General features: G+C 40.6%; 1 protein-coding gene and 1 pseudogene across 1 annotated transcript in view; one reads left to right on the top strand and one right to left on the bottom strand.

The window, feature by feature from the left end:
• Positions 1-12,231, top strand: part of LCMT1 (leucine carboxyl methyltransferase 1) — a 43,279-nt gene that overhangs the window by 23,573 nt on the left and 7,475 nt on the right. The window contains exons 6-9 of the mRNA XM_004706056.2: positions 1,344-1,446; positions 5,035-5,155; positions 7,443-7,544; positions 9,235-9,326. Of these exons, the coding sequence (XP_004706113.1) occupies positions 1,344-1,446; positions 5,035-5,155; positions 7,443-7,544; positions 9,235-9,326 (418 nt within the window). The remainder of the gene's footprint in view (positions 1-1,343; positions 1,447-5,034; positions 5,156-7,442; positions 7,545-9,234; positions 9,327-12,231) is intronic.
• Positions 3,058-3,766, bottom strand: LOC101654097 (annotated as a pseudogene).

Raw genomic sequence — 12,231 nt, 5'->3', positions numbered from 1 at the left:
CATGCCTGTATTTAGGCCTCTATAAATGTCCTTTGCCTCCTGGTTCTTTCCTCTATTTCCTTTTACGTTCCTCTTGTCCCACCATCATGTTTGGCCTTCATTCAGGTTAAGTAATTCCTGGCTGCTACCCTCAGATCATGGACTTTGGTTGGCAGTTGAACCCGTTAATCACTGAGACAACAGGGCTTGCTGGGAAAGACTACTTGAGAGAATTTTCCCCTAAGCCTTTGCCTTGGTTTTCCTACATCAGAGAGTTCAGGTTGATTGACATTCTCTGAGTAAGCTCTAAACAATGAGTTTTTATAGCTTTTTCCTGGATCTGTGCTGCAATCTGCCTGGCCAGTGATCAGTCTATTTTGCATAGATGGTCAGTATATTTAAGCAAATGAAGTGACTATGGCATACTATGCAAATGAAGGGCCTGTCCCTTACTAAGAGGAGATTGATCGGTTTATGACTCTGGTAGGATGGTCCACGTCTTGGCATTGACTAGGAGTTTGCTCATACTCACAAATGCAGTGACTGCCACAGAGGGGAGCTGTCCGAGGAAGAAAGAGGATAGAAGAGGCAGAGAGGAGGCAAGGACCCTCCTGCAAGAGCTGTAACATGGGTCAAGGGCTACCAAAGTGAAGAAGGCAGGGACTGCTCCAGAAGTGGCCCTGTGGCTGAGCCAGTGGTGACAGTGCCAGCACTTGTTAATCATGTGCTCCCACTGGAAATAATTGACTCTGCTGAATTTAGATTCTAATTCTGAGGTCTACACACTAGGGAAACACGTTTTAAATTCTGTTTTTGTTTTGATTTGTTGTTTCATACTAAACTCATAAACTTTTAGTATCTCTCTCTATATTATTTTTAAGGATGCAGTTGGACATTCAGAAATCATTATTTGTGTTCTTTCACAGTAGAGCAGATAACACCCCTCTGCCATTGAATGCATTACAACTCACAGTAGGACAGAGTAGAACTGCTCTGTAGGGTTTCCACGGCCTTTGCCCTGCAGTTGTGGTACTGAACTCAACTCCATATTAGGATCTAATCAACCACTTTAGAAGAAAAGGGAAACAGAGAAAGAAAGGGCTAGCAGGAGAGAATGGGAGCATGAATGCATGTGTTGTGTGTACTCAGGTACAAGTGTAAGCATATAAGCTAGCTTACTTAAGCTCTGTCAAGAAATGGGTAGACTGTTACCTGGCAAAGTATTCAGTTACCTTTGGAAGGTTTGCTATTTATAACAATAAGCGTATAGTTTTTAATGGGATAGAAAGAATCTAGTTAGTTTGATTTTTGGAGCGGCCGTATTCACCAAAGTTACAATATTTCTCATCTTCTTGCATCTGCAGATGGACACATGCTGAATTCAAAGAGATACGCCATTATAGGAGCAGATCTGCGAGATTTATGTGAATTGGAAGAGAAGCTGAAAAAGTGCCACATGAATGCACAGTGAGATTTTGTTAACCTTTTATGCAGTTGCAACTTCCTGTTGTTATGACACAAGGACCATTGGAACTAGAACTGTGATCTGATCTTGTATTCGAGCTTTCACTGTGATGTTCCCTCATCTCATTGCTGTGTACAGGAGTTCTCTGAAAATATCTAGCTGTGTTTCTCAAGCTTGTTTTCCTGTTAGAATCACCGTGCTGCTCTCTGTTGTACACACTGATGACTAATTTCATGAACATGAAGTTTGAGAGAAGCGAGTTATAGCATAAAATATATAGCTGCAATGTCTAAAGAAAGGGTTGTTCAGTGCCATCGAGTCGGTTTCAGTTTTCGGTGACACTGTACAACTGATTGAAGCACTGCCCGGCTCTGCCAGCTTCACAATTACTGTTACGTTTGAGCCGTTCCTGCAGCCGGCGTGTCAGTCCACATGTTGAGGGTCATCCTCACTTTCATTGGCTCTCTGCTTTACCAAGACTGTTGTCCTTTTCCAAGAGGTCCTTCCTGGTAATGTGTGCACAGCATGTGAGAGGAGGTCTCTGCATCCTTGGTTCTGAGAAGTATCATCTGTACTTCTTTCTAGGACAAATGTATTTGTTCTTCTAGCAGTCCACAGGACTTTCAGTATTCTTCTCCAGCACAGACCTTTACTGCTTTCATTCCCTAGTCTTCCTTCCACATCGTTCAGCTCTCACATGCCTATGAGGTGGTTGCAACTGCTACAGCTTGCCTCAGGTCCACTGAAGATCTCAGAACGGCATCTCTGCACTTTCCAAAGGTCTCATGCAGCAGATTTACCTAGTGTGATGCATCATTAGATTTCTTGACTGCTGCTGGCGTGAACATTGATTGTGGTTGCAAATAAAATGAAATCCCTGAACATGCCAGTCATTTCTTCATTTATCATGATGTGTATTGATCCAATTGTTAGGTGGTGTTTTCTCTTTGCATTGATTTATTATCCATACTGAAGGTTGTTGCTGTTGTTTTCTTTTTATTTTCATTTGTGAAAATATTTTAAAAATAGCTTATTGGCATATACTTTATATATCATTCAATTTTTAAAATCATTTTATTAGGGGCTCATACAACTCTTATCACAATCCATACACACATCAATTGTGTAAAGCACATTTGTACATTCATTGCCCTCATCATTTTCAAAACATCTGCTCTCAACTTAAGCCCCTGGCATCAGCTCCTCACTTTTCCCGCTCCCTCCCCGCAAGTGGATATATACGTATATAAAGATATACATATGTGAGGGTTAGTAAAAAGGAATTGCTTCCAGGGTTCTAGTTCACATATGCATGAGGGTTTTTTGTTTGTTTTCTCTTAATGTTTAAACATAACTCTTAAGATCAATGGATGACACCAGACAAGTTTTCTTAGTAATCCACTTGTCTTAAATCTCATTAGGCCCCTCTTTTTTTTTATTTTTTTTAAATTTCATAGTCAGTTTATTAAGTTCAGCGATGAAAGTGATCAGAAGCATATTCTCCTGAAAGGGGATTTTCTTAGAAAGCAGGAAGGAAAAGCACAGCCCTCTGGCACAGCACAGGTGCGGTGGCCGGCGCACCTCTGCAGAGGGCCGTCCTTCAGTTGGCTGAGTCACTCTGGATCAGCAGGAGGAGAGTCTGGATCGTCCTCATCATCTTCGCGCTCCAAATCATCCATTTCCTGGAACAAAGACTCAGCGACATCCACATTATTTCCAGCATCTTTCAAGAATTGGATATCAGATGTGTCAAGATTATGATCTGTTTCAAATAGTTGTTTCCTGCTTAATTAATTTTTTCCTGCTGGCTCCTCCTCTTTCATTCGTTTCTTTTTCATTTGCAAGAGTTCTGCTTCAAATTTGGCCTTCCAACTTAAGACATTCTCGATTGCAACAGGAGTGCCATGAAATAGTTGTTTTTCGGCTTCTTCTGCTTCTTTTTCTTTCTGTTTCTTTTCTTCTACTTTTTATTTGATCTACTATTTCATTTAATTTTTCTTGCACAGCTGATACTAGAGTAGAGATCATTACCATGCCAAGGTTTTCTTCTGTCTGTAATGCTAGTAATTTTAAAATGTCTGAAAAGTCATTTTCTGCCAGATATTCCTGTGAGAATATTTCGTAACGAGGAGCATCATCTGGGTATTTTTCACGGTGTGTAGACTTGACCGTGCTCTGGACAGTGTTGTTACTTTCCCCGGCCTCCGATGTCTCAGTAATGGTGAAACCGGGTGGGGTTTCTGGTAAATCTGTGAAGGAGTCGGGGTAGGTGGACTCCCGAGCCTCCAGCTCGTTGCGCTGCTCCTCGCCGTAATCCGTCATCTTGCCTCTCGCCGCTGCCCATGGATGGTGCAGACGGCGAGGCGGCGCTCTGCAGCTGGGACCGCGGCCCCGCCTAGGTCCCTTTTTTTAAAAAAGGTCTGTTTAAGACAGCGGCTCCAGGAGAAGGGGACCTAATGAGATTTACCATGTTTGTGGTTGTTTGTTTGCTTCCTGTTTACATTTCGTATGATTTTCTGTTTTTGAAATGCAGGATAGGGAGATCTATAGCAAACGTAGCTGGATTGATAATTGCCTAGGGGCACGGCAAGGAAGGATGAAATGGGAGCTAACAATGAGTACAGGAAGAAACTTCTGAAATTGATTGTGGCAATGATTGCATACATTCTCTTAACACAATTGAATGATTAAATGGCATGATATGTATATGCCAATAAAATTATTTTTTAAAAATAGACTTTTAGATATTTCTACAGGAATTTGTTGCCTTTTCTTTGACCTATTTTGTGATTATTTTGAATCTGTTAATTAGTGTAATTTATTGAAATTAATTGAGACTTTATTGTATTCAATTCTCAATTCAGAAGGCTTATAAAAATTGATTCTGGTAAATGATTATCAAGATTTCCACATTGTACGAGTTAGCCTTTGATGTGTAACAAACCACTCCAAACTTAGTGGCAACAACTCGATTTAGTAGCTCAAAATTCTGTGGGCTGATAATTTACACTCAATTGGGTGGTTCCTCTGCTTAGAGCCAAGTTCAACTACCATTGGCTAGAGTTCATGTGAATAATTCATTCGTATGGACACCTGGGGACCGATTATCTCCTGGGAAGCTCATTCTCATTCATGTGCTCTCATCCTGTAGCGGATGGGCGTGGCTCCTTCCCGCAGTCATCTCATCCCTTCATGTGCAGCAGGAGATCAAAGGCAAGTGTTTTGCCACCCCTGCTTGCACCTCATTTGCTATGGACCCTTTGCCAAAGCAAATCACATGACCAACCCTGATTCCAGGGTAGGGAAATAGAGGGCACCTCCTGAATGGGAGGAACTCTAGTATCTCATTGCCACAGTGTGAATGTAAGGTTGTGACAAAAACATACATCATGGTTTATTACTAACTTTTGTATAGCGCATGGAACTTTGGTCATGATGGTAAGACACGCGTATTACTACTGTATTGATTGGTGATGTCCTCGCTCAGTTCTTCTAGCTTCCTCAGCCCTGCCATACTGCAACGCATGCATAATTAGAGGCTCATGATTTGATTTTTTTTAAAAAGTATGTGCCTTTTTTCTTCTCTTAAGATTGCCAACACTCCTCATAACTGAATGCGTGCTGATTTACATGACTCCAGAGCAGTCTGCAAACCTCCTGAAGTGGGCAGCCAACAGCTTTGATAATGCAATGTTCATCAACTACGAGCAGGTAGGAGGAAGCACGAGGAGTGTGAGTGCTGCCCAGGGCTCTACTGGTCACTGCCCCTATCTTTGCACCCTCTGCCTGCAGCCATTCTCCTTTTTTAATCTACTCCCACCATCTTTATGTCCTTCCGTTTTTGACTTTTTGCAGACATCTACCTTAGTCTTTATAAAAGTTTTTTGTGTCCTTATTTCATCATTGCGATGTCTGTAAAGACACAGGTCTCGCTGGAGAGGTTTTGACCTGTCCTAGTGTCAAATGGAAAAACCTAAACCCGGTGCCAGGGTATTGATTCCAACTCATGACAACACCACGGTGTGGCCCCGGAGAACTGTTCTCCACAGGGTTGTCCATAGCTGTGACTTTTGTGAAGTAGATCACCAGGCCTGCCTTCCAATGTACCTGTGGTTGAACTGTAGCACTTAATGGTACCACCTAGGTGGCCTGTCATTTACTCCCTGGAAGCATAGGGTTGGCCAAAGGCGGTAGCAGAACTTCTCCAAGTGTAGAGTGGTGGGGACTATGGTGAACAAGAGCACCAACGTCCCATTTCATGGCTGTAGCCAAGACTCAGATCCAACCAATTGTTGGGATGTGGCCTGGAGTTGCCAAAATTCCCAGTTTTTAAGAGAAGTTAAAAAGCAGATTATGTAACATTTCTAATTTCTAAAAACCCTGGGCTTGGTCTGTTTACTGCCTATTTGCTTCTTGTGATCTAGTGCAGAAAAAGTTCTGATTAAGAGCGTTGGCATTGGCTATCTTGGGTTTGAATGTTGTTGTTGTTGTTAGGGGCCAGTGAGTCAGTCCTGGCTCATAGCGACCCTGTGTACAACAGAAGGACACACTGCCCTGTCCTTCCCCATCTTCACAGTGGCTCTGCTTGAGCCCCTTGTTGCAGCCACTGTGTCCCTCCATCCTGTCTAGGGTCTTCCTCTTTGTCACTGCTCTTCCATGTCACCACACGTCACGCCCTTTGAGTCGCACTCAGTATCCTTGCTTTTAGGAACGCTCTGGCTGTCCTCCTTCTGAGACAGGTTTATGTGGGGTTTGTGGCTGTCCATGGCACTTTCAGTAGTCCTCACCAGCACCATAGTTCAAAGGCATCAATTCTATGGAATCCTATTCCTGTGAATCAGAACTATGCAATGTTGTATTTTTTAAAAAGAGCAATCCAAGGCACAGAGAGACCCCAGCATTATTATTGGCAATGTGACCCGAGGCAGCCTTTCTCAGTGGTTTGCTGTGGGGACGAACTCCCTGTCTATGTGACCTACACAAGTTACTAACCTCTCTGTGCCCATTTCCTCACTTGAAGAATGAGGATAATAACAGTTCCTACATCATAAGATTGTTTTGAGGAGTAAATGAGTTAATTTATGCACAAGCGTTGATAGCAGCACCTGAGTGTTAAGTATTACATATTAATTCCTTGTTTGTAAGAGAGGATAGTCATATTTACCTGCATGGATTATTTATTATGGAGATTTATGGACAGAGTTGATGTTGATCATCACTGGATTTTTTGTTTTAGTTTTATTGATTTAAAATTTAAAACATTTTTTAATTGCAGGTACGATCAATAAAGGGACTTGCTTTCATGTAGTCATTTGCCATAGCATTATGTGCCGAACGAGGGGTGACCTTGGTCTTCCGATCTCCCTCCTTTCCCCCCTGGCCTGCCATGGTCCTGTTGTCTGTGCATGTGCCATGCTGTGCTTGGTTCACATTCTCCTTTCTTCTGTTTAATTGTCCCTTAAACTGAGCCTTAGTCTTTAGTCCTGCTGCATGGCTGTAATGGACAGTGACCTCATAGCAGATTGGTAGATTTGCTTAATATACACCAGGCACTATTCCATGATATAGATGTATATTGCATTCTTTTATTATCACAATAGTAAAAAAAAAGTGTAGGCACTACTACTCTGAGTTTACAGAAACAAGAGCTAAAATAGGGGCATTAGGTAAGGTGTTGATGGCTTCACCGCTACTGTATATTGAGATATCTTTGAAAGCCACTGGAGTACATCTGTAGGTTTATTTGCTCTTAGTGGGCTTACTTGCTCTCAGGTTGAGCCTTTACAGTGGAAGCATACTGCCTAATTACTCTTCAAGGGGCTGTACCAGTTTCTGTTCCCACCAGCAGTATGTATGAGTGCTTGTTCCTCATTGCTTTACCTCTATTAAGTATTAACAAATATTAGCCTTGATTGGTTAAAAACAAAGTTAACAAAAAATTGCAAACGTGAAGCAACAAACCTTTACAGAGATGCCCAGACTCCTCTTGTCCTTCCAGGTGAACATGGGTGACAGGTTCGGGCAGATCATGATTGAAAATCTGCGAAGACGACAGTGTGACCTGGCCGGAGTGGAAATGTGCAAGTCTTTGGACTCACAGGTCAGAAAGCAGAGACTCGGGTGTTCGTGCACCATTAGTCAAACATTGAAGGACATTTTCCCATCAAAAATACTCGACTACAAAGGCACCAGGGGTCTGTGGGTCACTAGTTCACTCACTCACTCTCTGTCATTGAGTTAATTCTGGACTCCTAGCAACCCTATAGGACAGGGTAGAACTGTGGGTTTCTGAGATTGTAACTCTTCACAGGAGTAGAAAGCCTCGCCTTTCTCCTGAGGATCAGCTGGTGGTTTTGAACTGCTGACCTTGTGGCGCTACCAGCAAGGCTCTAAAAATCCAAAATCCAAACTTACTGCCATCAAGTTGATGTTGACTCATGGTGGTAGAACTGCCCCTGTGCATTTCCGAGAGTGTAACTCTTTATGGGAGCAGAAAGTCCCATCTTTTTCTTGGGGAGCAGCTGGTGGTTTCAAACTGCTGATCTTATAGTTAACAGCCCAGTGTGTAACCACTATGCCACCAGGGCTAGTGCTAGGAAAATCTAAGCCCTGTTTTGCCATCTGGATCTGTAAAATACAAAGTTATATTTCTGTATATTATTTTAACTGTTTTTACAATTCAAATATTCTATCCAGTTCAACCTTACAGATCAGATTAGACCAGAGCCATGTACATGGTACAGATAAGAGCTCTCGACACATGGAATATAGGACAGATAAACCCCTCAGGAACAGTAATGGGAGTAGCGATACCATGAAGGTAGAGGGAAGGCAGGGGTGGGGAGAGAAAGTGAGAAATGGGGAACCAACTACAATGAGGGATGAACAACAGAAACATGGGTAAAGGGAGACAGCGGATGGTATAAGATATGAAAATAATAATAATTTATAATTTATCAGGGGTTCACCAGGGTAGGAGGGTGGGAAAGGGAGGGGAAAAAAGAGGAGCTGATATCAAAGGGTCAATCAGAAAGAAAATGTTAGGAAAATGATGTTGGCAACATATGTACAAATGTGTTTGATACAATAGATATATGGATTGTTATAAGAGCTGTAAGAACCCCAAATAAAATGGTTTATTAATAATTTTAAAAATTTCTATCATATCTAAAAATACAGAGAATCCCTTCAAAAATACTTTTGATGTTCGAATATTTTAAAGCAAACCCCAGGTAGAACATTAAAGTGCTTCACTATGGATGCTGAGCCAATAAGGACTTTCTCTTCAAGAGAATGGTGTTCATAAATGAATGGCTTTCATTTTCATACCTTTCATACTATACCAATTGACCATAACTCCTCAATAGCACCCGATACCCAGTCTATGTCCAGTTTCCCCAATTATTTTTAAAATAATAATTTTATAATTGATATGTTTGAATCAGGAACTAAGCATGTTCTACAGATCATATATGATTAAACCTCTTGATCTATGACAGCCCCCTTTCTTTTCAAATGCCCTTTACTTACTGAAGAGATACTTTCAACTTCATTTAAATTTTACAAGTGTTATGTCATGTTACTATTGTACCACTTAAGAGAATTGTTACTATAGAAAAGTGCTTTCTATATTTTTTTAAATGTGCTTTAGTGAGTTTTAGCTGACAAGGGCCAGAATGGACTCTTGAGAAAGGGGTAATCTAAAAGTCCTCCTGTGCTTTAAGCATGTCTTCGATCTCTGTGACATGACCCTGATATTCTTTTCTCTGTCTCTTCACTGCGCTTTCTAGAAAGAACGGCTCCTGTCATGTGGATGGGAAACAGCATCGGTAGTGGATATGATGGAATTGTACAGCAGATTACCACGATCAGAAGTGATGAGGTATGGGTTTGCCAAGCATGATTAGCTCCATGATAAGTACTTGAGTATTAATTGCATGATTGTCTGTGTCCTTTAATGTTATAAAGACAAACAACCTAACTAAACTTATTTTGAAACAAGTTAGCCTGCTAATAAATTAAACATTGGTGACAATTTGAGAAAAACTCATAAGCTACTAGATGGGATAAGCTTTATGCCCAAATGGATTATTTTAGTCAAAATAAGGAGTTACACTTGGGAAGTTTCCAGAGAAACATCTGTGGTAAAAAAGTTTTATAATCCCTGTGTTTTGAAGAAGAAAAGAAGTTCCTCAAGGGCTCCCACAACATTTAAACTTAGTGCCATCAAATCAATTCTGACTCTGACTGACCTTATCAGGCAGGATAGAACTAAACCTGTGGGTTTCTGAGGCCTTAACTCTTGTTTTTGTTTTTTTAAAGATTTTATTGGGGGATCTTATAACAATAGCAGGCTGGTATGCTTATTTCCTGTGGGCCTGTTGCTTCTCTGTTAGATGGCCACTTGTTTAACTTCAAATCTTTAAGACCCCAAATGCTATATCTTTTGATAGCCTGGAACCATCAGCTTTTTTCACCACGTTTAATTATGCACCCATTTTGTCTTCAGTGATTTTGCCAGGAGGGTAAGCATCACAGAATGCCAGGTTGTTACAACAAAGTATTCTTGAGTTAAGGCAGGTTTTGAGCAGAGGTCCAAAGTCTGTCCACTTCCTCAATGTATTGCTATATAAATATGTGTACATAGACCAATACATCTGTTTTCATGAATTCATATATTTACATAATGCACACCTATGTGTATACCTCTATCCATAGCTTTGTTTCCTAGATCTTTCCTGTTTCCTTTTACCATCACACCCTACTATCATGCTCATCCTTCTCCTGCCTTTTAGTAATTTCTCTCAGCTAGATTGCTATTGCTCCAACACCCCCAGCATCTCTACGTCCTCCTCATTGTTGTTTTTAATTCCCTAGTTGTTCCCCTGTCTGTGGCATTGTTTGTTCACTGCTCCCTTCTCCAGCCTCCTGCTGTCCCCAAGCCCCTCTGGAACTGTCGATTCCATTGCTTTCTCCTTGGACTTGCTTCCCATGCCTATCTGATATTGGTAGGCAAAACAACAATAACGGAATCAAAACAAAACAAAATAGAAAACCCCATGAAAGATTGAATAAAAAGGGGGTGGGAAACCTAGCAAAAATCCTCTCCTTCCCCCCAAATGAAAAAGCAGATAATTCCAGGTCTGTCCACTGACCCTTATGACTGTCTCCCATCAGTTCTGGGCTTTAACTCTTATGGGAATAGAAAGCTTTATCTTTCTCCAAGTGGCAGACGAGTTCAAATTGCTGACCTTGAGGTTAGCAGACCAAAGTGTAATCCACTCTGCCACCAGGGCTGCCAAGGGGAACAAAAAGTCTATCGGCAGATTTTGAAAATGGATTTGCCTTTTCATTATCAAAGAAACTATGTTCATTGTTCTAAAAATATTTATGTTCATTGTTCTAAATGAGCTGTTCTTTTTAGAAAGTGCAGTGAAGAGAAAGAGATACTTTTATATTTCAATCTAAAAGAGCATAAAGTATAATAGTTTTCTACTCTGTAATCACACCTTCCAGAGATAACCCTTGTTCATAAATTAGTATGTATTCTTCTATGTACATCAAGGTAAATATTTAGTAATTTGCAAATTTCTGTTTTTCACTTCAGTGGATTCAAACTATACATATTGGTCTGTAAGCTATCTCCTTTATGTTTTTAACTAACAAGAGATAGCGTTCCATATCAAAATATTATGAGTTACCAAGACCTATGTCGCCTAGTATTTATGTTTCTATATTACATTGATAATGTTAATTTAAAAATATGTAGTTTATTTATACAAAAACTTTACCAAAAATATGAAAAGACAAGCTACAGACTGGGAGAATATATTCAGAAACCTATATTTGATGAGTAGAGTAACCTGTTTTTATTTATAACTGTTACTGAACACCAAAAAGACAAATAACAATGAAAAAAATGGGTACATAGTTGAACAGGCATTCACTAAAGAGGATATTAAAATGGCAACAATCAAATGAAAAGATGCTCAATATCATTAGCCGTCAGAAAGATGAAGGTCATAACTGCTATGAGACGTTATTTCATTCTCAGTGGAATGGGTCCACCATTTGTCTGTCGGTTTGTCATGTTCTGGTGAGTTGCTTGATGCTGGAAGCTATTCCACAGGTATTTCACATACCAGCAGGATCTTTCATGGTAAACAGGGTTCAGTAGAGTGCTCAGATTAGGGATGGACTAGGAAGAGGGAGAGGTGGTCCATTCTGAGGTGAGGGATCAGCTACATAAAAACCTTCTGAGTAGCAGAGGAACATTGTCTGATATAGTCAGTTTGGAAAGCATTTAAAATATAACTTGAGTTGACCTTAGTGATGTAGATGAAGCTTCATTTGCTGATAGGGCATGACTCAGAAGGAGAAGCAACAGCCACACGTATCTGTTAATAATAGGAACATGAATGTACAAAGTATGGATCTGAAAAATTGGAAGTTGACAAAAATGAAATAGCATGCATAAAGATCAGTATCCTGCTTTGAGGGAATACTTGAGTGGAGGCCCAATGTCCATCCAGTACCGTAATACTTTATAAATAAATGTATGTACATAGATCTATTCCCCTGTCATTGTATATAAATGTATTGACATATGCACATGCCTCTATGTAGACCTCTATAAATGTCCTTTGCCTCCCAGCTCTTTCCTCTACTTCCCATCGTACTGTCATGTTCGGCCTTCATTTAGGTTTTGGTAATTATTCTCGGCTACATTGCCCTTATTGAGACCCCAAACATCCTATGCCCTCCTTGCCATCAATTTTAGATCATTT

The sequence above is a fragment of the Echinops telfairi genome, unplaced genomic scaffold, assembly GCF_000313985.2.
Source record: "Echinops telfairi isolate 266 unplaced genomic scaffold, ASM31398v2 ScPeMD7_5;HRSCAF=22, whole genome shotgun sequence".
In the NCBI taxonomy this organism is placed as follows: Eukaryota; Metazoa; Chordata; class Mammalia; order Afrosoricida; family Tenrecidae; genus Echinops; species Echinops telfairi.
Note: the sequence above shows the minus strand (reverse complement) of the source record. Positions and strands in the feature narration are given on the sequence as shown.